The following is a 24,034-nucleotide window of genomic DNA, read 5'->3' as shown; positions in this document are numbered from 1 at the left end:
CTGAATTTGTGACAATATTGTGCTTTGATTTTCTGACCAAATAAACTATGTATTTTGCTACTCCAAAAATAAAATAGAAGTACCGGTAGTTTTATATAACATAGATGCGTACAAATACAAATACAGGTTGCTTGTTTGATCTAGCAACTGATTATCATAATAGTTGTAACTATTCTTTCTTGGAATAAGTTCCTAAATCTGTTGTAATGACAATCACAGTGTTTTGCAGACCGACTGACACATTTAGTATTGTATGAGTTAATGGCATAATAAATGCTACTCTTCCAACAAGAATATCTATCTATCTATCTATCTATCTATCTATCTATCTATCTATCTATCTATCTATCTATCTATCTATCTATCTATCTATCTATCTATCTATCTATCTTCTATTGAACTCCTAGGTCTGTTATGCCTCATTATAAATATCATTCTCCCTAGATTGCAAGCTTTTCATTTTTAGAGTACCAACAATTGCACCCTCTTCTTTCAAAGCGGCCAACATTTTGAGAAAACCTAAGAGAAAAAATGATCTCATTGGAGTCCTCAATGGGGCAATAGTTTCCATAAAGACAGCAACAGCCTCTTTCTTATTCTCTATTCAACTTTACAGACTCTGACACCGTTTGATTGCTCTGGCCTATAATTTAGCTGTTGGCTGCAGACTCAGAATATATTTTGAGAGGAGGAGGGGGTGGGAAGGGAAGAGAAGGTGAAAGCCAGCCCACTTGTAGCTGGAGAGAAAGAAACAAATTTGGAAAATAGAGGAGGAGGAGGAGGAGGAGAAAGCAAGCTCAGCCCAACCACCCTCGAAACAGTTTCCTGTTGCCATCCTCCAAGACACTTAGATTCCTTCAGACCCTTGAGAGAGACTGAAGTTTTCTCAGCTGCCCTGTCCTTGAGGTATGGCATCAAAACCTACTTTTCTGTTCTCTTTTATTTTATTTTTTTATTTATTCTTCATTTTTCTTCCTTTATCTGTTATTAAGCAAAGGAGTACTGACAGGGCCCAAAACTAATATCTGCATTTGAAGAATAGCCTAACAAGAATAGCATTGATGTGTAAGAATATTCAAGTGTTTTCTTGACGTTCTGTACTGTACTGCATGCTGTGCCTAACTTCTGTTTTGCTGCTAATTGTTTTTATTAATTGAATTAGTTTAATATAACATCCGTGTTTGGCAACAATTATCAGTGCTCTTTTCTACTTACTGAATAAATAGGGAAGAGAGTAAAGTTATTTTCAGGCCAATTGCTACCCTGTATCTAGGATGTTACAATTTATTGCCTCCTAATTAATTAGGACTGACACGTGGAATACATTCCCAGGTACTGAAGAATAAACTTGGCAAGTAAACCTTGTTTAGGACATTTGCTTGGGCTATATTTGCTTTTTGAAAAAGGAAGCGGGAAACATAATTTTCTACTTCCATCTTCATCTTTATTTCTTACTGTTTTATTGCAAAGCAGAATTTATTTCAATTTGTATATAGGCGAATCCAAAAGGAAGCATGCAATTCATTGCCTTTAAAATTAATTGCCTCAGCATTCGTTTCCTGACTTTACAGGACTACAGTAGAGAGAAGAATTAAATTGTTTCCCCTTTCCAGAAGAGTCCTTTATTCCCTCTCCTGCCCACCCATCCACCCACCCCGGGGAAAAAAGGGTTTTTGGCAATTCAGTGAAGTCAAATTGTGTTATTTTGAAATGTAAGTGTCATTCTTTTGCAATATAAAGAAGGAGGTTATGTTGTTTAGGGCATGCTATTCCCTTCCAGAGACAAAACATAAAAACAACAAATGCCACAGATTAAAAAAAAAACTATTCTGGAAGCATGGTAAATTGGACAAAAAAGAGTTGGGCAAATGCCTGTGCAGAGAGATGAAAGGAAATGCATGCAGAATACCATGAAACCCGTTTAGACAAAGCAATTGTGTGCCACATAGGCAGAGGCAGGAGACGTGGGGAAAGGGGAGGGAGGAAGAGATATCAACTTTTCACATTTTTGCCAAGCCCCACCCTCACGGGGAGAGAGAAAAAAAATCCCTTCTTTTCTCTGCTATGACTCTTCTACAATGGAATGTCGGCTCCCATGGAAACCCTTTCAGGGACTTCTGGTTCAAGAGATGCCCTGGCCTTTGTGACCACAGATGTGAAAGGAAAGCATGCATTCAGTTGGAGTGTTCTGTATCAAAGTTTTGACCCAAAATACTGCTGGTTTGCTATACGGCATCCAAAAGACAGGACACTTCAAGTTAATTAAAAGAAATTATTCTACCCCGTCTATTATTCAATCCAAAGTTTAATTTGTGTCAAGGGTCATCAAGACTCAGGTCCGAATCTGTGTCCCATACTTAGTATTTCACGCTTAGATTGTTTTTGAAATGGCATATTAAAAGAGCAAGGATTACACAAACACAAACTGTAATAGCTGGAATGATTATCCTTTAGTAGATAAAGAAACAAAGGGTAGAAGCACCATGCCTTTAATTTAGACTTCATTGTGCAGGTGGTGATTTAATAATACTGTATGGTCATTTTCTGCAACAGTAAGAAAGGTGCTAATAACTTTTCCAACTGTTTGTGAGATATAAGTGTGTGGTTTTTCATAGATAATGACAATCTAGGCTACCATCCAGTCCAAATTGTGGTTACTTTCCTAATTTTTGACAATGTTGGGACTGATAAAGGAGAATATTTGTAGCTCAGGATTGAAATGAGAAATGAGTGCTTTGTGCTCTATGAGCTTGGTTGTTCTCTTGCAGACATTTCATTATCCAAACTAGGTAACATCAATCTGCAAGAAAACAAACAAGTTCAGAGAGCACCAAGGACTTTTCAATGCTGGGACTTGACAGTAAGTCTGTTGAACAGCTGATTCTGCTTTTGTAGCATATGAAATGCATAAAATAACATAATGAAAATTATTTGGAACACTACAGTCAAATTAAGTCCCATCTTCCAGTACTGGATGTCTTAAGAGTACTTTTCACCCTCTAATGGTAAATCTGTGTGGGTCGTACCATTCAGTTTATAGGAGTGAAATTTTAGACACCGCTGGTGCTGCCAAATCATCCTTCTTTCCAAGAAATAGGACATCTCCCCAGAGGTCTTGTGATGATGCACAGATGACTGCTGGAACAATCTCTTTCTTCTTAGTGGGAGAGGCACTGGGAGAATAAATTCCTCCTGTCCCTTTTGCACAGCATGAGCAAGAAACTTTGACTGTAGCTTCTTCCCTGATGTCAGAAGCAGGGAAGATTGAATATGAACTGACATTACATGGCAATGTCAGAACGCCTGTCATAGCATTGACCAACCATACATATACATACATACATTCATACACACACACACACACACACACACACACACACACACACACACACACACACACATATATATATATATATATCTCACATTGAACATTCACTAAGGGCAATAGGTACACTCTAGTAGTTTTGGTCAGAAATGGCCATGCTGCATTTAAGCACACTGATTGCAGGGAAGAAGTAGGAGCCAGTGGGAAAACATATGTTAATTGATCCATAAGAGAGTGGTATACAACTTTTACTGAGACCAAGACTTAAGTTCTACTTTGAATTGTGCCCTGGAGTCAAATCAAAAGTTTGCTTAATAATTTCTGTCAATGAAAAATTACAATTGGATAAGAAATTGCTTGAGGCCCCTGGGAGCCACATTCAAGGTTTCGGGGGACAGGGACCAGCCTACCCTGTTAGATGGGAATTGGTTCTTACTCTCAGGTAAGAGCCACTGAAATATAACCTAGAATTATCAATGAACTTTCTTGGAGGGTTTGCTCATATCTATGGACCAGCTTGCTGTTAAAAGAGGAATGCTAGACCAAGATTGACAAGGCTGAGGTTCAGACTCCACCCACTCATGAGGGATGATTCAGCTTAAATTACCTCAAGATGTAAAGCAGGGGTGTCAAACTGCCGGCCCACAGGCCGGTTTCATCATACCGGAGCCGCGCCCATCCCATTGCTGGCAATGGCAAAAAAGCTCCGATACGTCGCGCAACGTCACATGACGTCGCGAGTTTGACACGTCTGATGTAAAGAATAAACTGGGACATTAGGGAGGCACAGTATACACTAGTATGAACTCCTGGAGAGAAAGAGGGATATGAATTATTTTTTACAAAATGCCAGCTAATATGGTTCCACATAATGCAACCCATTTGAACATTTTAAAGAAATCTTGGTCTAAATATACCAGGAAGAAATCCAAAGTATGTAAGAATAATGTGCATGGTAAAGCAGCACCAACGGTGGAATTTTAGAAGAGGATTGCTCCAAGGGGTTTAATTTATTTAAACTGAAAACAGGAGAGATCAAGTAAAGAGTGGGAAATGGATACATTTTTTTTCAGTTAAACTTTGGCTTTGACATTTAGATATGTTTGTTAGCGGTTTCACATGAAATTAGATTACATATCAGTTTTCCAATTTTGTCCTGAATGGCAAATGAAAGCATCTCCTTTTATATAATTAACAATGCAGCCCAGATTTATTCACAAGGGTCTGAGTTAATTCAACAATACATATTTTAGGGTATGTGTGGAAAACTGCAGCCCAAGCCTCTGGCTATAATGATGTACTTGCTTGTTACCAACAGACACAGCTAAAAGTAAAAACCTTTGGTGTATCACTGTGAATTTTCAAAAAATGTCCACATCAATATAGCTTCAAGTTGGGATCCTTTTAGATTTTTTCCAGTGCTGTATGTAATAACTAGTATGTAAAATATGCCACCTCTCACTAAAGAACAAGTCCATTTTGTCAGTGTTTTTCAATCAGAACGTTATCAATGCTTTACAGAATTATGCTGACTTTGAAAATAATTGTGCCCCTTATTACAGCCTTAAAAATTTTGCCCTGTTCCATTAAAATTGGTCTACAGCAAATACTACTGTAAATTCAAAGGCTGAATTTCTTCCATGATTTTAGGACTGTTAATTACATAAAGCTTGACTAAGATTCTGCCATTCTGCTGACATTTCTAGGCAATGGCCATAACAAGCTTTTTAAAGCTGGGGATTTCAGGCATTCCCCCTGCCTCTGAGAAACTCATAAGTTTAATAAAATAATATACAGGAGAAATTTGAGCTAGAGATTTTGTGACTCCAGCATGATTAGGAGATGAAAGAATGCAAAATAGGTTGTTCAAGATGTGTGCTAAAAAGCAGTTTTATAAGAAACAAAACTGGTAAAATCTAAATGGGTTCATTTCAATTTTATGTATTTTAAACCTAAAATCATATTCATACCTGGCCTAATTATACAGTTGATGGCATCTGAAATTCATTCCATCAGTTACGTATCCTGGAAATGAGGCAAAATTCTTGGCAATTCTTATTTTATGTTTATGGATTATGTATGATATATCTGTGATCCTATTCAATAAAGTATAGTTAACCAAAGTATAGTATGTGAATCCAGAGACCACATTTGATCCTTAAGTATAATACAATGGCTTAGTTACCTTTGTGTGGACTACTGCAATGCCTTTTAAATGCAGCTGCCCTTGAAGACCACTCAGTAGTTGGATGTGGTCTAGAATATGGTGCATGAAGAGTTGAATGGGCATGCTTCAGTTTGCCTATATAACAATGCTGTGCATACTGCACTCATTACCACCAGGCTTCCAGATGCTATTTAAGGTGCTGGTTATTACCTATAAAGCACTTCTTTGAATGGGGCCTAGTTATCTGAAGAATTATCTCTCATCCATGGTTTATAAGATCTGACAAATTAAGCATGTTCCTGTCTTTAAAACAATGCAAGCTGATGGGACCCTGTTTACCCTGTTATGGTACCTACACTGTGAAATAGCAACCCTCAAGTGGTTTGAGTGATCCCAACCCTGCTGTCTTTTAAACAGGCCTTGATGACTTGGTTTCCCCCCCCCCCCCAGGCTCACATTAGATGGGATAAGTGTCCTCTGAGTGTGATGGTGCTATTGTGTTAGCTTATATTGGTTCCCTGTTTATTCCCATTTTTAACTTGAATTTTGTTTTTATCTTGTATGCCATTCAAGATTCGTGGTGAATTAGTCAGCCTTCTAAATTTGATTTATAATTATAACAATAATTAAATAACCACAATAGTGAACACTGATAACATTTCAAATACAGCACATATTTCACATGGTGATTGAAACAGAATCCATCATCATAGCTGTCTAGATTCGCTGGTTAGCTAAGAACAAAATCAACCAAACCACTTTACAGTTTTAATATAATGCTCAGTCAATGTAAAGTATTTCTTTTTATCCAAGTTTATGGAGAAGTTCTCATTTCCATTGTTTTCCAATTAGCAAATAGTATCTATTTAATGGAGACATGTGTGTCATTAACACAACCTGGTAATTAATACATGTTGAAACAATGATGACAAAGATACCACTAAAGTATTCTCTTACCTTACTCCCTTACTTAATAGATAGAAACATTAATACTAGACTAATTTGTAACATGGTGTAATTAAAGTCCTGTTATAATAATTCATTACTATATTCAAAGATAATAATAATAAAGTTGGAAGGTACCTTGGAGGTCATCTAGTCCAACTCCCTGCTCAGGCAGGAAACCCTATACCATTTCAGACAAATGGCTGTCCCGTCTCTTCTTAAAAACTTCCAGTGTTGGAGCATTCACAGCTTCTGGAGGCAGGTTGTTCCACTGATTAATTGTTCTAACTGTCAGGAAATTTCTCCTTAGTTCTAGGTTGCTTCTTGTCCTGCCTTCAGGCGCTTTGGAGAACAGCCTTGACTCCCTCTTCTTTGTGGCAACCCCTGAGATATTGGAACACTGCTATCATGTTCCTCCCTTGTCCTTCTCTTCATTAAACTAGACATACCCAATTCCAGCAACCGTTCCTTATATGTTTTACCTCAAATCCCCCAGTCATCTTTGTTGTTCTTATCTGTACTCTTTCTAGAGTCTCAACATCTTTTTTAAACCGTTTTGACCAAAACTGGATTCGAGTGTGGCCTTACCAAGGTATTGTAAAGTGGTATTAATACTACATGTGATCTTGATTCTATCCCTCTGTTAATGCAGCCTAGCACTGTATTGGCTATTTTGACAGCTGCAGCACACTGCTGGCTCATATTTAAGTGATTGTCCATTAGGACTCCAAGATCCCTCTCACAGATGTTAAATAAATATTATTCTCTACATGCTCCAGCTTCTATATTAGCATGATAATTCATCATAATTATCATCTACCTAACCCCAGGTAAATAACAATGATGCTTAGGAGATTCAACTGGCGGTTCCTAGGTAAACATTTCTTTCATGCAAACTGTCAAAGACTGAAATGAAGGCTATGGAAAATGGAGGATAGCTTGGGGTCTTAGATATGGCACCACACTTATTACTTAAGCAATCCTCTAAAGCAGGGCTTTTCAACCAGTGGTACGGGTACCACCTGTGGTACATTGGCACCTGGCAGGTGGTACGCGACCATCCTAAAAAAGTGGTAGCAGGGGAGGGGAATGAGCAGCACCGCACAAGCCTGAGCGAGAGATGGCTGGAGCTGCAGGGCTGTCAGGGCTCAGCGGGAGTGTCAGGATCAGCGCCAGGCTCCAGCTGCAGCTCGGCGCTGATCCTGGCACTTCTGCTGAGCCCAAAAGAAGCGGCAATCAGCTGGAATGTTGCAGCGTCTCCAGGGTCTTGTGATTTACATTCAGATGCTTGGCATTTATGACGGTCACAGTGTCCCAGGGTCATGTGAAGTGACCAAAATCTGCTGCAACCACCCAGCAGATGGGAGGAATAAAAACCAAACACCCCCCACCCCACTCTGCTGTCAATCCTCAACAGAAATGCTCACAACAATGAAAACCTCGGACAGGAGGAAGAGCGCCACTGGGTGGGCAGGCAGGTGTCTTGCTCGGCTGTGCCTTGGGGGGCACTTTTTCAGTGCCATTGTATCTTCGAACAGTCAGTAAGCGAACTATTGTAAGCTGAGGACTACCTGTACTTTATCACTTTTTTCCTTTTTTTTTTGGTCAAGTTTTTGACACCTTGCTAGGCGACTGGTGGTACTTGGATATTGCCATATCCTAAAAGTGGTACAGTGGGTGAAAAGGTTGAAAAGCCATGCTCTAAAGACACTTGTTTTCAGTCAGGGCAAAAGCGGATCCACATGAAGTTATAAAAACCTAGATGACTACAGAAAGGGTACATGGTTCAATTATAGCTATTCTGACAATCTACGGCAGGGCACAATCTGAAGTCCAACCGTTCACACAACTTTTTCTGTATATTGAAGCTTGGTTTCGAAGTTGATACGCCAACTTTAAAACTAGGAATTAATCCAAAAAGAAGAGGGGGGAAAGAGATTCTATTTTAATGGGGGAGGCAAATGATATATCTTGAGAGAGAAAAATGGAGAAAAATAACACATTAGCAAGTGAGGTGACAGAGAAGTGAATTTTAGTCATTCAAAGCTGGGAAATGAAATTTACTCTTCCCTAGAGAAAAAGAGAGGAGGCAATCTACTTAGTGCCAAAGAAGCAAATAATGCTGAGCTTAGTGAGAAGAGAGAATAGGGCCTCTGTTAAGTGGAACACAGTTATTACAGAAAGAGATGGACAAGATTTGCAGCTAATGAAAGACAAGGTTTCTTGCATCTAATCTATCTATGTTGCCCTAAGCAGCCACAGAAAGAGAACAACCTTTTAAGGTGGTATCATCATCACTATGAAATAAACTTGCACTCCACTTAACAATGGGCAAAATCTACAATGGAAATTTGCAGCAGACTCTTTATTGTTCCCAGCCTAGTACTTTGAACAGCATCAATTGTCCCCCCATTTTAATTTCCCAGAGTGGTCCTGATATAATACTTCTCTGAGAAACTGGAAAAGTGAACTGGTGAGTTTCATATCAGGTAGCTGGATTATTTCCTCCCACAATAGCAACCCAGAATTTTGCTTCAAACCCCCTGTCCCAATTTGCAACCCTATTAATACAAAGGCATTTAGCACTGAAGGGCAGCATTCATGGATACCTGCATGAGGATTGTGACACAAGCCCTCATAGCAGGAGAAGTACACTATTGTATTCCACAGGTTTATGGCAAAGCACTAGCCAGACCTCTCAGCCAAAATATCTATGCAGTTTTTTTCTCAAAAATAAGTTAGTTGATGAGGCTTTTCTTTATATTTTGTTTTTCAAATAAATGTGTTTCCTGTCTCCGGTGACAGATGTTTACGCAGGACTTATTTGCTCAGACAGCCTTTCTACCTCCAATCACAACAAGTGGAAGGGCTGAGCATTGACTGGTGTGTTGTCTGATGGTCTCAAAACTTCTAGCGCAATGCCAGGCTATGAAACCTGGTATTTTCTGGCATTGGCGGACCCGGCACAGATCTTAGCCCGGCATTGACAACTGTTTCTTGAAGGGTGCTGTTTTCTGAACATCCACCCCCTTGGCTCCCCATTCATAGATCTCTCCTGCCTTGGTTGTAAATACAGCTAGAAAGCAAGGCAAATATGCCAAGCTTCCTGGAGCATAAGAAAAGCCCTTATAAATCTGGGATGAGGGAAACCGCCAGATTCAGCTGTACTTTTCCACCCGAAAATGCCCTTGGAAGGGAAGAACTAGTGACCTCAGCTTCAGGTCTTGGCAATGATGAAAGATGCTTTCCACAGTCTCCAGAGCAAATAAAGGAGAGAAAGAGGAAGGGACGCCATGTACTGAACCGGGAGTAAAATAGGTAGGAGTAAGAAGAGGAATGAATGCATTGAAGCGGAGCCAAGGAAAAGGGAAATAGACACTTTGCTTTAGCTACTCGCTGCCCCTGCCTGTAAAAAATCTGGATCTATGATGGGTTATAGAGACAACCACACTACATGATTTCTATTTGGACCTATTTATACACCATGCCTTCTGGTTATTACTGTGCTCTAAATGTAGGCACAAAATTGTGAAATAAATCAATATCTAGACAGGTTGTGGCACAAAGTTGTACTAGCATTACCTTGTTACAGGTAGCAGAAACAAATATAACTGTCTAAGCAATTTGCAAAGGCATTTATAAGTATTGCAGCACATTGTCTGGCACAGAATGCCCGGTGCTGGCCCTTGACCTGTAAGTGTCTTGTATGAGCATTTTTGTATTTATTATTATTATTATCAAAGCAGTTTCACCACACGAGGTTCATCCATAGAGTCACAGTGGGCCCATTCAGACTCTTGCTTATGTGGTAGACAAAACAGACATTCCTCCTTTCCAGCTTATCTCATTTTGCATTGCAACAGATGTACATTGAAAAAAATAAATTTTGTTAATTGGATTTGGAACAAATACCACCATGTGGAGGGATTGCATCTCTCTGCCAGCAATTCCCTAGAGAATGATCAAGGTTCAAGGCATGAAGCCTTGATATTAGTAGCCTGTAGGTGAAACCAGCACAACAATAGAATGCCAACTGTAGATAAGCAAAAAAATTAATCTCTCAAGATTTTCTTTCAATATTTCTTTTTGGCAAAAACCAAAAGTGGGCAAGCTTGAATACCATTATTGCAAAAGAATAATAATACAGATTTCCACCAACATGCATGGATTTTACACACAGCCAAGAATAGGAAGCCACATACTTCAGTTTTTCATATTATGCATTTGTTTGATCTGAAATGGAACTTTTTATTGGGAATGTTGACTCCTGGAAAAAGCATACTTCTGGACTTCAACTCCCAGAATTCTTCATGGCTGGCTGGGGAATTGTGGTGAATTGTGGTCCGCAGGTCTTAAAGTTGCTCATGTTGGACACCTCTGGGGTAGAGGAAGAGAATCAATGCAGTTATGTTCTTCCTACTTATTTTCCATTGCCTGCCTAAGAAGTCCAAGGTAGTCTTAATAGGTCAGTAAACAAGAAGCATTACTGAGTATGCAAATGCAGCTTTATTCCAGTGCATTTTTTTTTCTGATAGCACGGGTGCTTCAGATTTCCATTGGAATTAGCAATTATCTGCCACCTTTCCTCAGATGGTTGAGATTCAGTTAGGAACAGAAAGATCTGGAAGGTTTATCGTTGGATAATAGTGGAGCATTTCTCAGTCCTTTTTTTTAATGTGGGCTTTTTAAAAAAAAAAAATATCTGGACCAAACGAGGGTTTGGCAATTTGGTGTGCAGGAATTATGGTGTGAATAAATGCAATTGTTGGATTCCCAGATATAAGTAAAATATGACGTAATTGTTTAAAAAAAAAAGACTCCTACCTCATACAATTGCTGCATATCCCAAGATATCAATGCCTGACATTAAAATGGTATGAAAGGTGACAATTTCCTGGGATTTTTGCTATTATAAAGAAATATTTTTATTTTCATTTTTCTGACCACTTTAAGCACCACTGAAACACCTTAATGGATCACCATTCCAAATCACAGATTGGGACAATATGCTGGGTTGGCTAGTTAGTGGTTCGGGTTGTCTTGTAAACCACTTTAGATGATGATTATAATGGGAAATCATGGCAACAATGGGGGGGACAACAACCTGACATTGTATGCACAATAATGTTATCCAATTTTCATCTTTTATGCAATGATATAATGGATATGACATTGTGGCATATACTGTATATTGCCTTGAGTTCTATGGAAGAAGTGGGTACAGATATTAAAAATGAAAGATTCAGATTCAAAATACTGATTACTGTGAAATATAAGGGAAACAATAGGTACATACTTCCCTCCAACTTGCAAAATAAACTATGGTTCTTTTTTTCTCTGTAAACTCAGGTTTCAAAGAAAGATGCGGGCCTGGATCTTTTTCTTCCTCTGCCTGGCAGGCAAGGCGCTGGCAACTCCAGTAAGTATCATCTTTAGCCCTAACCCCCCCCCCTATTTTCTGAATGTTATAGATACTGAAGTGTCAAACTCTCCATACTGTACAGTACACTTGAAAGTAAGCACGCCAACCCATCTCACTGTTCCGAGCGCTCAGAAATAGTCCAGCACTGAAGATCACTCTCAACCTTCCTACCCAACCACCAAAGCTTCCAACTTCTGCTGATTCATTTTTATCCAGTTGTATCTCATGCACTTTGTAGTCTAGTCCACCCAGGACCAATCAAGGAGTTTTGTCAATGCATGACAAAACATAAACTTTTAGCAAGGTAGTCATAGCAATTCTAGCAATATATTGATTCTTTCCTTTAGTAAATATATCAGATATATATCAATATATATATATATATATAAGTACATACCTATACTTTAAAAGCTGGTCACTTCCAAAGTAAAAAAAGAAATAAGTGAAAGTCATTGAAGGCATGATGCAAGAAAAAGAATTATAGCTAAATCTAATTTAGACTACTGCCATTCACTATGACTATGCCACTTATTTTTCTGTCCTTAGAAACCATTCTTGCTTCCACCAAGTCCATATGCCAATTAATTGTTATGTTTTCTTTAAATTTCTAACCTTTCTCTTGTTGATGGTTTCATCAGCTTTCATCATTATCCAGTCATGACTTTCCTAGTCTTCACTTTCCTCTGCTGTCATTCTGAGTCCTTCATTCTTTCTATTCTAGTCACTCATTTGATCCACATTAATTCATCACCTTCATTCTTGACCCCCTCTCTTTTCCTTTTACCTATTCCATCTTCATTCAATTTATTATGTTTCTCATGACATACCCGATATTATATAACAGAACAGGCAGAGCAAACATAACCATACCATAAGCAGACTACTTCAAAGTCACATTTTAATGTTTTTCCAAGTTATACTTGCAGCCTTATCATTTAATGGAACAGTAAAATATCCCATAAACTCCAATATTATAACCAGTATAAAAACAACAGAGATAAGAAATCCCCTGAGAAATAAATGCGTGCATTTATCACCAAGAGAATATGAAGGATACTTAGTATTGTTTATATGAGTGCATTATGGCCAAGGAGAATTGAGTGCCTTCAATTTGGGCTTTGCCTCCCAGAGAGGAATTAGGTAAGGAAATTCCATCTTTCAAAATAAGGGGTCAGGTGCTCCAAGAAATACTTGGCTCCTTGGTTCTCATTGTGGCAAAGGAAATCAGATTAAAATGTTTATGGTGTCTGCTCAGTGAGGGATGAGGGCAACATGGGGGATGTATACAAGCAGAAGAGATATCCCAGCAGTAGGAGTAGAATTCTAGCACAAACTTGAGAACTCCGGGTAGAAGTCATTGTTCTTTAATTCCCTGTTTCTCTCTCTCTCTCTCTCTCTCTCTCTCTCTCTCTCTCTCTCTCTCTCTCTTACAGCAGGATGCTCTGCCGGAGGAGATGGAAGTTATAGAGGACCCTGCAACACAGGTACAGAGTAACACAGGGCTTCCCCCCCCCCCCTCTCCAGCTTCTTTGATGCTCTTCTTTCATGGGAACATCCCCAGGAGTGGGATGGGGAATTAAATAGCTCTAAATTCTCAGGATAGACGGTAACAGCAGATAATTTCTGCTCTGGCTGCTACAGGTTTCCTAAATGCAACTCTTTTGCTTTCTTCCACTCATTTCTACCTACATATCACACATATACCAACATAATAAACTCTTTTAGGGTGATGTGCTCCTATTGAGAGATCTACTTAAGACACCAATTCCTTTTTTTCAGTATACTTATTTTTTTCTTTCCTGCCCACAGTTGATTATATCTATCCTTCCAGTCAATCAGAATTCCAGAGCCAATAGCCACTAAACCTGCTCAGCCTTGACCCGGCTGTTTTGTGGTTAGGTCCTCTCCACTCGTTTGTTTTTTTTTCTTTTCCTTAAAAAAATTATTTTTACCCTCCAGCTTATTAACACATCCCTCTTGCACATGGTTGGCACTGTTTTGGTTTGCCTGAATATAAATGCTAGAATGTTAGAATATAAAATAAATGTCAGAAGTAAAGAAATACACATCAGAAATAGAGTAAACAAATTGTTTGCAGCCGCTTTTAAAAATTAGTTAGTCACACTTAGATGGTCACCTATCTTATATGCCATAATATTAGGCGGCTCTCAACAAAACCAGTGAAGCAGCAATAAAAATAAACATGTCAGCTGTAAAAGGAGGCATCAGGAATCGGTTTTTTTTTTTTTTAAAACACCAACAGCTATGACCTAAAATAATACCTTGCTTCTTAAACTTTTGGTGCTTTTTGTAAATGTGAGGGGTGTGTCTGCATGTGGGTACTTTAAATATACTAGAAGGCAGCATTCTTCACCCTGGCACCTTCTAAGTGTGTTGCACTTCAATTCTTAGAGTGCTAGTTTTGAATTCTGTAGCCTAAAGCAGAGGTCCCCAACCTTTTGGGCACCAGGGACCAGTTCCATGGAGAGAGGTTTTTCCACGGACTGGAGGAGGTGTGGTTTTGTGTACTGCCTGCATGTCCCGGATGGGGCTTTGCTTGTTTGTGCGGCCCAGTTGTTGGCATGCCACGGACCGGTACTGGTCCACGGGCCGGGGGTTGGCCTAAAGCTTTAGGAAGGCTCCAAGTTGCAAAAGATTAATTTGGGGTACTTTTTTGTTTTCTTTTGTTTTTGATTGGTATTTTGCAATTTCTATATTACTCTGTTGTTGCGAGCTGCTCAGAGTCATTCAGAGGCAAGTGGCATCCATATTGAATAAATAAATAAAGATGGCTTCCAAGTCTTGGGTACAGTATCTATCCGTCAGACCCTAACTGTAATTAATCTCATTGCATCTGTTCATTTAGGAACCAGTTGGAATCAACCCAGTCCAGGTGGAAATTGGCGAGTTTGAAGAGACCACTGTGGATGTTGAGGAGATTGTGGCTGAAAGTACGTGGCTGCATAGCTAGATTCCTAAGATGTACTTATATAAAGTATTTTGTGTATATGCAAGATCTACGCATCTGTAACAGATACACACATTTTATGCACGTAAGATATCAAGATAACTAAAACTGGCATCTGTCACCATGACATAAGCAGTAAGCCCATTCCTAGAGGGCAAAACTTCAAACCAGTACAAGAAGAAAAAATAAATAAGACATATTTTTCCATTGTCAAAAAAGAAGCCACATTTGGAGTGGAAAGGAATACCTCTTTAGATTGCACAGTGGTGTTACATTCACTATTAGTCTGATTGGGAATGAGAATCAAATGGGAATCGTTTGACAAAGAAAACATTTGTCTCTCACACAGACACAGGGTTTGATGCTTGCTTTCTCCTCATATATGGGAAGATTCATAGAGAAAATCTATGTGGTTGCTAAATATCAAGAAGGACGATGGCACACAATCTGTCATCAGTCAAGCAGTTAGAAGCATTTATGTTGTAATCCCATACGCACATTCCCCTTTGGAACAGCAGAGAACTGAAGTGCATACATTTCCATTCATTTCATTTCATTACACGATTCTTAGTGACTGCACGGTTCAGTTTTTCTCCAGGACAGTCTGTCCCTAACCTGGTTTTCTCAGGTCTTCCAACAGTGCACCCTTCACTACTGTAATTGAGTCCATCTACCTTGCTCTCTTGCCTCCCACCTTTCCCAGCATTGGAGCCTTCTCCTCCAGAGAGTTAGGTCCTTGCAGAACATGATCAAAGTAAACTTGAGACTGGAGTGCATAAGAAGTGCATAAATTTTCATATGGGGCTGAAAAGAATCAGGCAGGTTATTGTATCAGATCTGGAGTGTCAAGAGAGTCAGGTGATGGTTAGGAAGAGTTCCTTTCCCCTTATACTGTGAATGGCATTTCAGGTCCCAAATTGGGCAATCAATGTGTCTCTTTACACCTCCTCAGAGCAAAACAAAATGATTTAATTGCAAAGAGAGTAAACCATGCAAGGGGTTTCCATTTCCTTCTCCTTTCTAGTGAGTCAAAGGGGAAACAATGAAGTATTCTCCTCCTGGCAATTCACTATAGATTGCTGATCATCTTCTCCCATTAGCAACAGGAAAACACCAATCCAATCTTAATCTTAGCATATTAATTAGGTGATAAACTACCAGATCACTTCGTTTTCCCACCAGTTCATTTCCTTCTAAGGAGCTGATGATACTAGCTATGGGAAAGAGTGGGAGGGACTCACGATAGGCCACCACAGCAGTGCAGGTTGCCCATTTATATTTTAAAGAATTTTGAGGGGAAGAAATTGACTGAGGATGGATATTGTCTTTCTGAGACCAATCCACACTTCATTTAAATAGCTTAATTCATCTTTTGTTGAATGTTATTAACTGATTAAATGAGAAACACTTGAACCACATTCAACCAGAACTTCACAAATACATTAAATCAGAAATTCTGCGAACTTTGTAGAACCACAACTGCTCATTGTGAGTTTCTGCAGGCAAAGGAAACAACAAGGCTAGAAGTGAGTTTGTTCTTGTTTTGTCTGATCAGGTTTTTGTTTTGTTTTTTAAGAAAAAAGTGCAACCCCTTCACATTCTTGGGACCTTCTGGAGGATCTTAGTTTGAGAATCCTACGTTAGATGCTTTTTTTGAAAATACAGGGAGACAATAAAATTCTATTCTCACAGAAATATTTGCACCATTCATGACAACCACATATTGGTTTCGATTGGTTCCGGTAGTTTCCATGTTGTTCCAATCAGTGATAAATGCAAACAACTTAAGTGGACCTCAGAATTTCCTGCATAAACATTCTTAGGAGACTCTCCTGCATCTGATGAGCCAGCTAAAGCCTGAGTGTGGTGGCTATGGTTTTGTCGTGACTAGTCCTTCAGTTTTTGTGAAGCAGCATTGGCCCTCTTTTGTTTCTAAAGTGGCTTCTCTGATTTTCCTTAGACCCCTGCCAAAACCACCACTGCAAACACGGCAAAGTCTGTGAAGTAGATGAAAGCAACACTCCAATGTGTGTATGCCAAGATCCTTCCAGCTGCCCAACCAGCACTGCAGTGTTTGAGAAGGTAAGCAAAAACTTTAGAAACAACACAAGTTGAGTAAATATATATCAGTAAAAGAAAAAAGATACTCAACTATAGTGAAGCTGAATTGTAATTACATACTCAAGATTGTAATGAATTGCATGTCAGGTTCCCCAATGAAAGCTGATGTAATTCTGTATAGGCTACTACCAGTTCTGCCTTTATTAAAGAAACATGGGGAGGATTGTCTTTTAACTTTGGAGGAAAAGGGATCAGAGTAGGAGGATTTATCTGGGCTCATGCAGGGTAAGATTATGAATGGAGGCCAATTTGGTTGGCAGTACATAATTCTGTTCATTTCTGAACATCTGCAATTTTTAATCATCACTCCATCTTTATAGGTTGCAGAAGGCAGATGAGAATGGGAGGCAGCACTTACCAGTGGTTCTCTCTGTGTTGGATAAATAACAGAAGGCAACATTGGGGGACTTTAACTCTACCATTTGGGATTTGTTTTGTGGCCCACCACAAATGTCTATCTTGAACCTCATATTCTTTTAATATTTATACAGTATGCAACTCTTTGGAAAGGCCATTCATCATTTGGAAATGCAGTGACATCAGTGAACTTTCCATTTTATTTGAATTCAGGAATGTGAGCTTAGTCCTTGAAAAAAAGTCCCAATTGCATTTTGAGTCATGTAATTTGACAGGTTGAAGTTTAATCTGAGTAGACTTGTTGATTTGTTGTCATAGAGTAGGAGAAAGACCGTGGTCCATTTGGACACTTTTTCTAACACAATAATCTTTTTCACAAAGGTATGTGGTACTGACAACAAGACCTATGACACCTCCTGCCACTTCTTTGCGACCAAATGTACTTTGGAGGGTACCAAGAAAGGACACAAACTTCACCTGGATTACATTGGACCTTGCAAAGGTGAGTTATTGTCCTAAAGAGTGGAAAAGTCCAATTAGAAAGTAACTTCTTAAGAATGCCATTTGACCATATTTTCAGAATCTAGGGACTTGACATTCATGCAGTCTAAGGAATTTGGAACTACATGGGGGCCATATATAATCAACACGGAGTGCATGGGTGGCTTGGATAAAGGGTATCCTGCTGGTTTTCTGTGCCAGTTGGAAAATGATAAATCATCCAATGTTGAAATCTAACCTTAATCTATTCTTTGATTGTGACAGTTTGTTTCCTTAGCTCATTTTATTCAGCGATAGTTCCTAAAGGTTAAGCCTTATCCCCCTCCCGCCATTCATTCATTTTTATAAAGGTCATTGTGCATATTGCCAGAAAGAGTTTTTTCTCTCTCTTTGTTCAAGTAGCAGAGTCCATTGGTCAGCCTAAAAGCATGGCATTCAACTTCTCCCCAATCTCAACCATTTGAATTCATTGTCAGGTTATATAATAGACTTGGGCAGACTTGAGACAGGCAGAGCCTAGCCCTACCCAATCACTGCTTTTCCACTGTACAATACAAGGAGAAATGCAGTGCGTTGTCCATATTTGTATGTCTACCTGTACAATTGGTACACAGCAGCGATTGTGATTATAGCTGTCTATATGTCTATCTCTATAGTGTTCCAGATTGTTATAACACTACTATTAGACACTAAATATTTTGCTAACCTTACTTAGCCTTGGCACAGACATTTCTGGCTATTTTCACAATTAAAATTTAGGACCAGTGGAGTTCCATCTGGTCAGAACAGAGCATGCACAATAAGATGCTTTCACCATGATGTTCATTGGTAGAATGTTTTTTACTTTTGGCACCAATGGCTTTCGTTTAAAATCAAGAAGCAGCCTCTACAGCTAACACAGAGATATTGACCACATCACCAATCTTCCTATTTGCTAATCAACCTCAATATACTTTAATGTTAACCTGCAACGTCTCCCTGTTCTTAATGTCTGCAGATGTGTAACTCTTTCTCTTAGTGTGTTCCATATATATGTGAGTTTGGAGTTAGAGAGCATGTTCAGCCACTGAGATTGCTCAGTCTCAACCAGCCAGTAGCTGAGCACAGACAATGCCAACACATCAGTGCTTAGTCATTCCCTTTCAAACTGTGAGTGTATTGTCCCCAGAGTCTCTAATACTCCATGAATTAATATTTGCCTTTACAAATAAAGCAAGTAAACTTTTAGCATTCCCCTTCCCCACACATACACATACAATTCATGGTTTTAATCATATGCACTTAGGTGCAATTGTCTGATGCTTTGTAAACCATTTATTCTGATAGGTGGCTAAAAGGGAAAGTCATTTAAATACACACACAGAGAGAGAGGGGGGGGGGGCTTCAAAGGTCATCAGTGACGCAGAGGGAATCTTGTAAAAGCAGCTTTCAAGCAACTTTGTTAACCTAACCAATTATGAGTATTACATGCCAACAAAATCACATTTGAGGGTTTTTCCCTTATGTGTGATAAAAGAAACATTAACTAGGATCTGGGTGGTCATGGCAGGCAGGCTCTCCAAAGTAAAATTAACCTAAGAGAAGGATGGTTTCATTGCTCTAAAGCAAACAGTTTTTCTTGGGAAGGAAAGGAATGGTAGCTTTGGAAATCTGTATCCCATGAAATGAAAAGAATTCCAGGAATCGCTCAGATTTAAATGGACTTCAATACTACATTTCTGACTTGGAGTGTTAGATTCCACCTCCTACTTATTACTATTCCTTGACTTTTAGTTAAAGGGGAAATCTTTAAACCTTTTTTAAAGCAAAAACCAGGTTAATCAGTATCACTGTAGGTGACTAAATTCAACTCTAAAATACCTTTCAAAAGTTCAGACTGGTTCAGAATACTGAAAATAATGTCTGGAGAAAATTGAAAAGATAATCTCTCTGCAATGTAGAAGTTATGGAGCATCATTAATAGACATGGAAAAAACTATAGACCAGAATGGCCGTTAAATGGTGCAACTCTGCAACTGTGCTGGGGAAGGGGAGCAATGAGTTGGAAGGGTGATAGAGGGTAGAAGAAACAAGTGGGAAAAGGATTATGCTGCACATCACAACGACAATGTGATCAACTGCAGAGGTAGGGGGAACAAAGCAGTAGCATCTTTGCCCTACCACAGAATTGCAACTGGTCTCTAATAGCCTTTCTGCCATTTATTAATTGGGAACAGTGGAAAACACCAATCAGTGTGTCTGCTGCTGAATACAATAGCTCTTGGGTTATATTTTTAATAAGTAGTGCCTGGACTGATGGGGCTCTGATTGCATTTCAGTCATTCCTGCCTGCCTTGACACTGAGCTGACTGAATTCCCTCTGCGTATGCGCGACTGGCTGAAGAACGTGCTGGTCACCCTGTACGAGCGGGATGAGGACAACAACCTGCTGAATGAGAAGCAGAAACTCAAGGTGAGCAAGAGCCACCCCTAAGCAGAGCCCCATAGTTTATGATGCCTTTCTTACAAAGGGGCGCAGTCAATATCTCTCCACACACACACTATATATATATTTTGCTGACTAGGTGAAGAAGCTCCACGAGAATGAGAAGCGTCTCGAAGCTGGCGATCATCCAGTAGAACTCCTGGCCCGTGACTTTGAGAAGAACTACAACATGTACATCTTCCCTGTGCACTGGCAATTTGGACAGCTAGACCAACATCCTGTGGATGGGTAGATACTGCTATTCTTGGCTTATGAGAAACTTGGCATAGACAAGCCCCATTAGCTCATTAACAAAATTAGACCTTGGTTACTATTGCTTAGCCTTTAGCAAGGTGGGGTTAAAACATTCACCTGGGATACAGAAATCAAGACTCCAGTTTAGTTTAGAGATTACAGGTGAAATCAAATAAGATAACAGGTAAAATTAATCAGTGAGTTGGGGTACTATTAAAAAAAATCAGACACTGCTCTCAAATAATGACGTTGTTCATTATAACTGATTAGTGCTTTTATTTCCAGGATAATTAAATAGGATTTTTTTTTCAAATCCTGAGATGTATTTCATTTTAAAAATGTTTCTAAGTGAAACATATAAAAGAAGAAAGATGCAAGATAATAGGGGATATAGACAGTTTTTTCCCCTTTTTATGCCCCCCTCCCCACTCTGTTAATTTGAGGTAGAATCTGGGCGACTGGATGGAGCTGATATTTTTCTTTGTGCCTTAAGACAGAAACATCTGCTTAGGACTGAACTCTCAATGAGAGTGGGAGGCAAGAGTCTTAGTCATCCAAGTTGTAGCCAGAAATGGACTTGAACCTCGGTTTCTTAGTACCTTAATACTTTAAGCACCATGCCACACTGACTCTCCTTTCCTGTATTTCAGTCCACTTTTTTAATGCCACTCATTATTCAGGATTATTCAAGCTGTCCCACAATACTGAATTATTTTCAGTTTCACTGTGGTCCTTTTTCAGTGTTGCTGCAAAACTGCCCATTTTGAGTGAGAAATAAAAGGAAAGTGATTAGTTAAGCATCCAGTAAGCCTAACACACATAGCAAACTTTAAGATCTCTTATGGAAGAGAAGTTGCGGAACATGAGTTGAAAATCTTAGCCTTGTTTTCTTTGATGGTAACTTTTGACAGGAATTTCAGGGATATAACCCTGATCCTGCCTCTCTATCTTATTCATTATTCTTCCTTTCTTCTATGTCCCAAGCCCTCCTGTCAGGTACAAACAAGCAGGCCCACACTTGTAGAGTTCAAACAAGCTACTTTATTGTTCTATTCCTATTCCACAGGATTCTTCCCAGACTCGTAACTTTGACCTGGGAAAGAGTAAATAAGGGTCAAAGGCATGGGGAGAGGGGGGGGTATCAGACCTTGCCCAGACTAATCTCCCTCTTGGGAGGATTGCTCTCCAACACTTCCCAAGAATACAGTTGTGTATTCTCCATCATCTGCTCAAATCTCATGCTCAAAATGTTTCGGAACTAACTCCCGAATAAAAAAAGATTATAAGGTAGAAGTGTAAAGCAAAATGGTGCAATCATTGTCTTTTTCGTAAATGCTTTTCCAGCCCCAGGTTACTTGCTCCGTAATTTTATGCAATGAAATTATGCTGGGGATTCTTTCAACCATCATGCGTGCCTTGTCTATGAGACTTCTTGGAGTTGTGGTAATTGTGCCCACTTTGATATTCCTTTCAGATACCTGTCCCACACTGAACTGGCCCCACTTAGAGCTCCCTTGATCCCTATGGAGCACTGCACCACTCGCTTCTTTGAGACATGTGATCTAGACAACGACAAATACATTGCTCTGGAAGAATGGGCCAACTGCTTTGGCATTAAGGAAAGTAAGTATCACATATCTGTGCTGACTTAGGAGCATGGTGCCTCAGATGATTAGGACACTGGGTTGGAGGTTAGCAAGCCTACGTTCGAGACCCATGTGCTGCTATGGGGCAGGGTTGAGCTCCCATACTTCGTTCCAGTTACTGCCAGAGACCTGACAGGAGTCCCCAACGGGTCATCCCCCTGAGTAATGGTGATGTCACTTGCTAATCTTTTCAATCAGGAAGTGCCTCAGTGCTTCTGACATGAGTGCAATGCAATCTATGTTGACCACAACTGAAAAAGGGAGAGAGGAGAAGTGGCCTTAATTCTAAAATCTCTAGAAGACTAGCTGTCCAGAAAATTGCTGATCTAGAGTGCAATTTTGAGCATACTTGCTCAACAGTAAATGTGTCAGCCTTATAAAACTTACTCTAGATAAGTGTATATAGAATATCAACCTGAGAAACTTTATGAACTGGAATAAGTGATGATGCTCTTAATGAACACTGATTTTAGTGATCACTAATTAGCTGAATTAGCTAACTGGAATTGACTGAAGCTCTTAAAGACCATTTTTCTTCATTTGTATCCCAGCTTTCCTTCAAGAAATTCAGAATACCTTATATATAATTGGCTTATAGAGGCAGTCCTCATTTGTCTAATGATTGTTTGCGGTTATGACAGTAATGAAAATGTAACTTTGCAACCAGCCCTCATATTTATGACCTTCACAGATTTCTAAAACAAAGGAAAGCTGAAGTAAGATCATAAGCAAAGTCACAGTTTCACTAACCAACCCTTTCGCTTAATGGCCGAGTTGCCATTCCCAGTTCTGGTTGCTAAATGAGACTATCTGTAACCGTATTAGGGAGCTTGCTTAGCTAAAACTGTTTAGTTTTAATAGTAAGACTGAGTCATATATACCTTTAGAATTTCTAAAGTCTCAACATTTTTTAACCAGTCATTCTTCTGTATTCTAACTAGCCAAGCATTCCTATTCCTCAGTATGGCTCTAAAAACCCTCTTTCTAAAACAGCAGTCTATTAGCCAAATAGCTTATAGCGGTATTCTCCAAGCTAATATCCTCCAGATATCTCTTTACAACTCTGAACACCGTGGGTAGGAATTTTGAGAGCATTAACCATTGGGTTGGTACCAGTTTGGAAAAGACTGTTCTTTAGATAACAGCAAATGTAAATCCTAGGAAAGGCAACTGAATCACATAAATGTTGTGTAAGATAGTGACAGTAAGCATTTTTCTTACGTGACGTTTTCCTTTCTTTCTTTTTACAGAGGACATTGACAAGGATCTTGTCATCTAAATTTAGCAGCTTCTTCATCTGTATGCACAAGTTGTGTTCTTCCATTTTAACAAGTTGAAGAGTGTTTTTTCTTTATCGGGGACAAGGTGCTAATATAGGTCTAAACATATACATTAACGGTGCTAAAAAAAACAAGACAGAAAGTTGATAGTAGCTTAATCTATACCACTAGATCACTTTGCTCACACACCCATTGTGCATTTCTGTTGACCTTTTAATTTGATGAGACTAGTAGAGTAATTAAAAAAAAATCTGTTCCAATTTTCTACTCCTTAGACTATTTAAGTTGACTCTAGTTGATAGACTCAAGACTATTAATCCCCTAATTTTAAAGAAAGGCAAGAAAGGAAGATAAACCAAAAAATGTGTGGAGAGACTGGGCTTTTACAAAGTCAGGTGTTGCAAATGTTTTATGAAAGTTTAAGAAACCTGGATTTTATATGATTGTGTAGTGGGAATGGCAGGGAAGAGGATGGGTCAGGCCTGAAAATTCAGAAAGATGAGTTTGTAAATTTGACAGTTCTTTGAATGTAACAATAATTGGGCACAAATTCAAAATAACATAAACACAGAACAACTGAAGT

The 24,034-nt window shown here is 39.1% G+C and overlaps 1 protein-coding gene across 1 annotated transcript; it reads left to right on the top strand.

The window, feature by feature from the left end:
• The first annotated feature begins 800 nt into the window (after nucleotides 1-800).
• On the top strand, nucleotides 801-23,792 carry SPARC (secreted protein acidic and cysteine rich). The gene is made up of 10 exons (XM_015822343.1): nucleotides 801-906; nucleotides 11,787-11,856; nucleotides 13,293-13,343; nucleotides 14,726-14,810; nucleotides 16,788-16,909; nucleotides 17,687-17,807; nucleotides 20,125-20,258; nucleotides 20,371-20,519; nucleotides 22,000-22,148; nucleotides 23,422-23,792. Exons 2-10 carry the CDS (start codon nucleotides 11,800-11,802, stop codon nucleotides 23,448-23,450), a joined length of 897 nt encoding a protein of 298 aa, XP_015677829.1. The 5' UTR covers nucleotides 801-906; nucleotides 11,787-11,799; the 3' UTR covers nucleotides 23,451-23,792.
• The last annotated feature ends 242 nt before the right edge of the window (nucleotides 23,793-24,034 follow it).

Source organism: Protobothrops mucrosquamatus, unplaced genomic scaffold (assembly GCF_001527695.2).
Source record: "Protobothrops mucrosquamatus isolate PMUCROS unplaced genomic scaffold, P.Mucros_1.0 scaffold1527, whole genome shotgun sequence".
NCBI classification, from domain to species: Eukaryota; Metazoa; Chordata; class Lepidosauria; order Squamata; family Viperidae; genus Protobothrops; species Protobothrops mucrosquamatus.
Note: the sequence above shows the minus strand (reverse complement) of the source record. Positions and strands in the feature narration are given on the sequence as shown.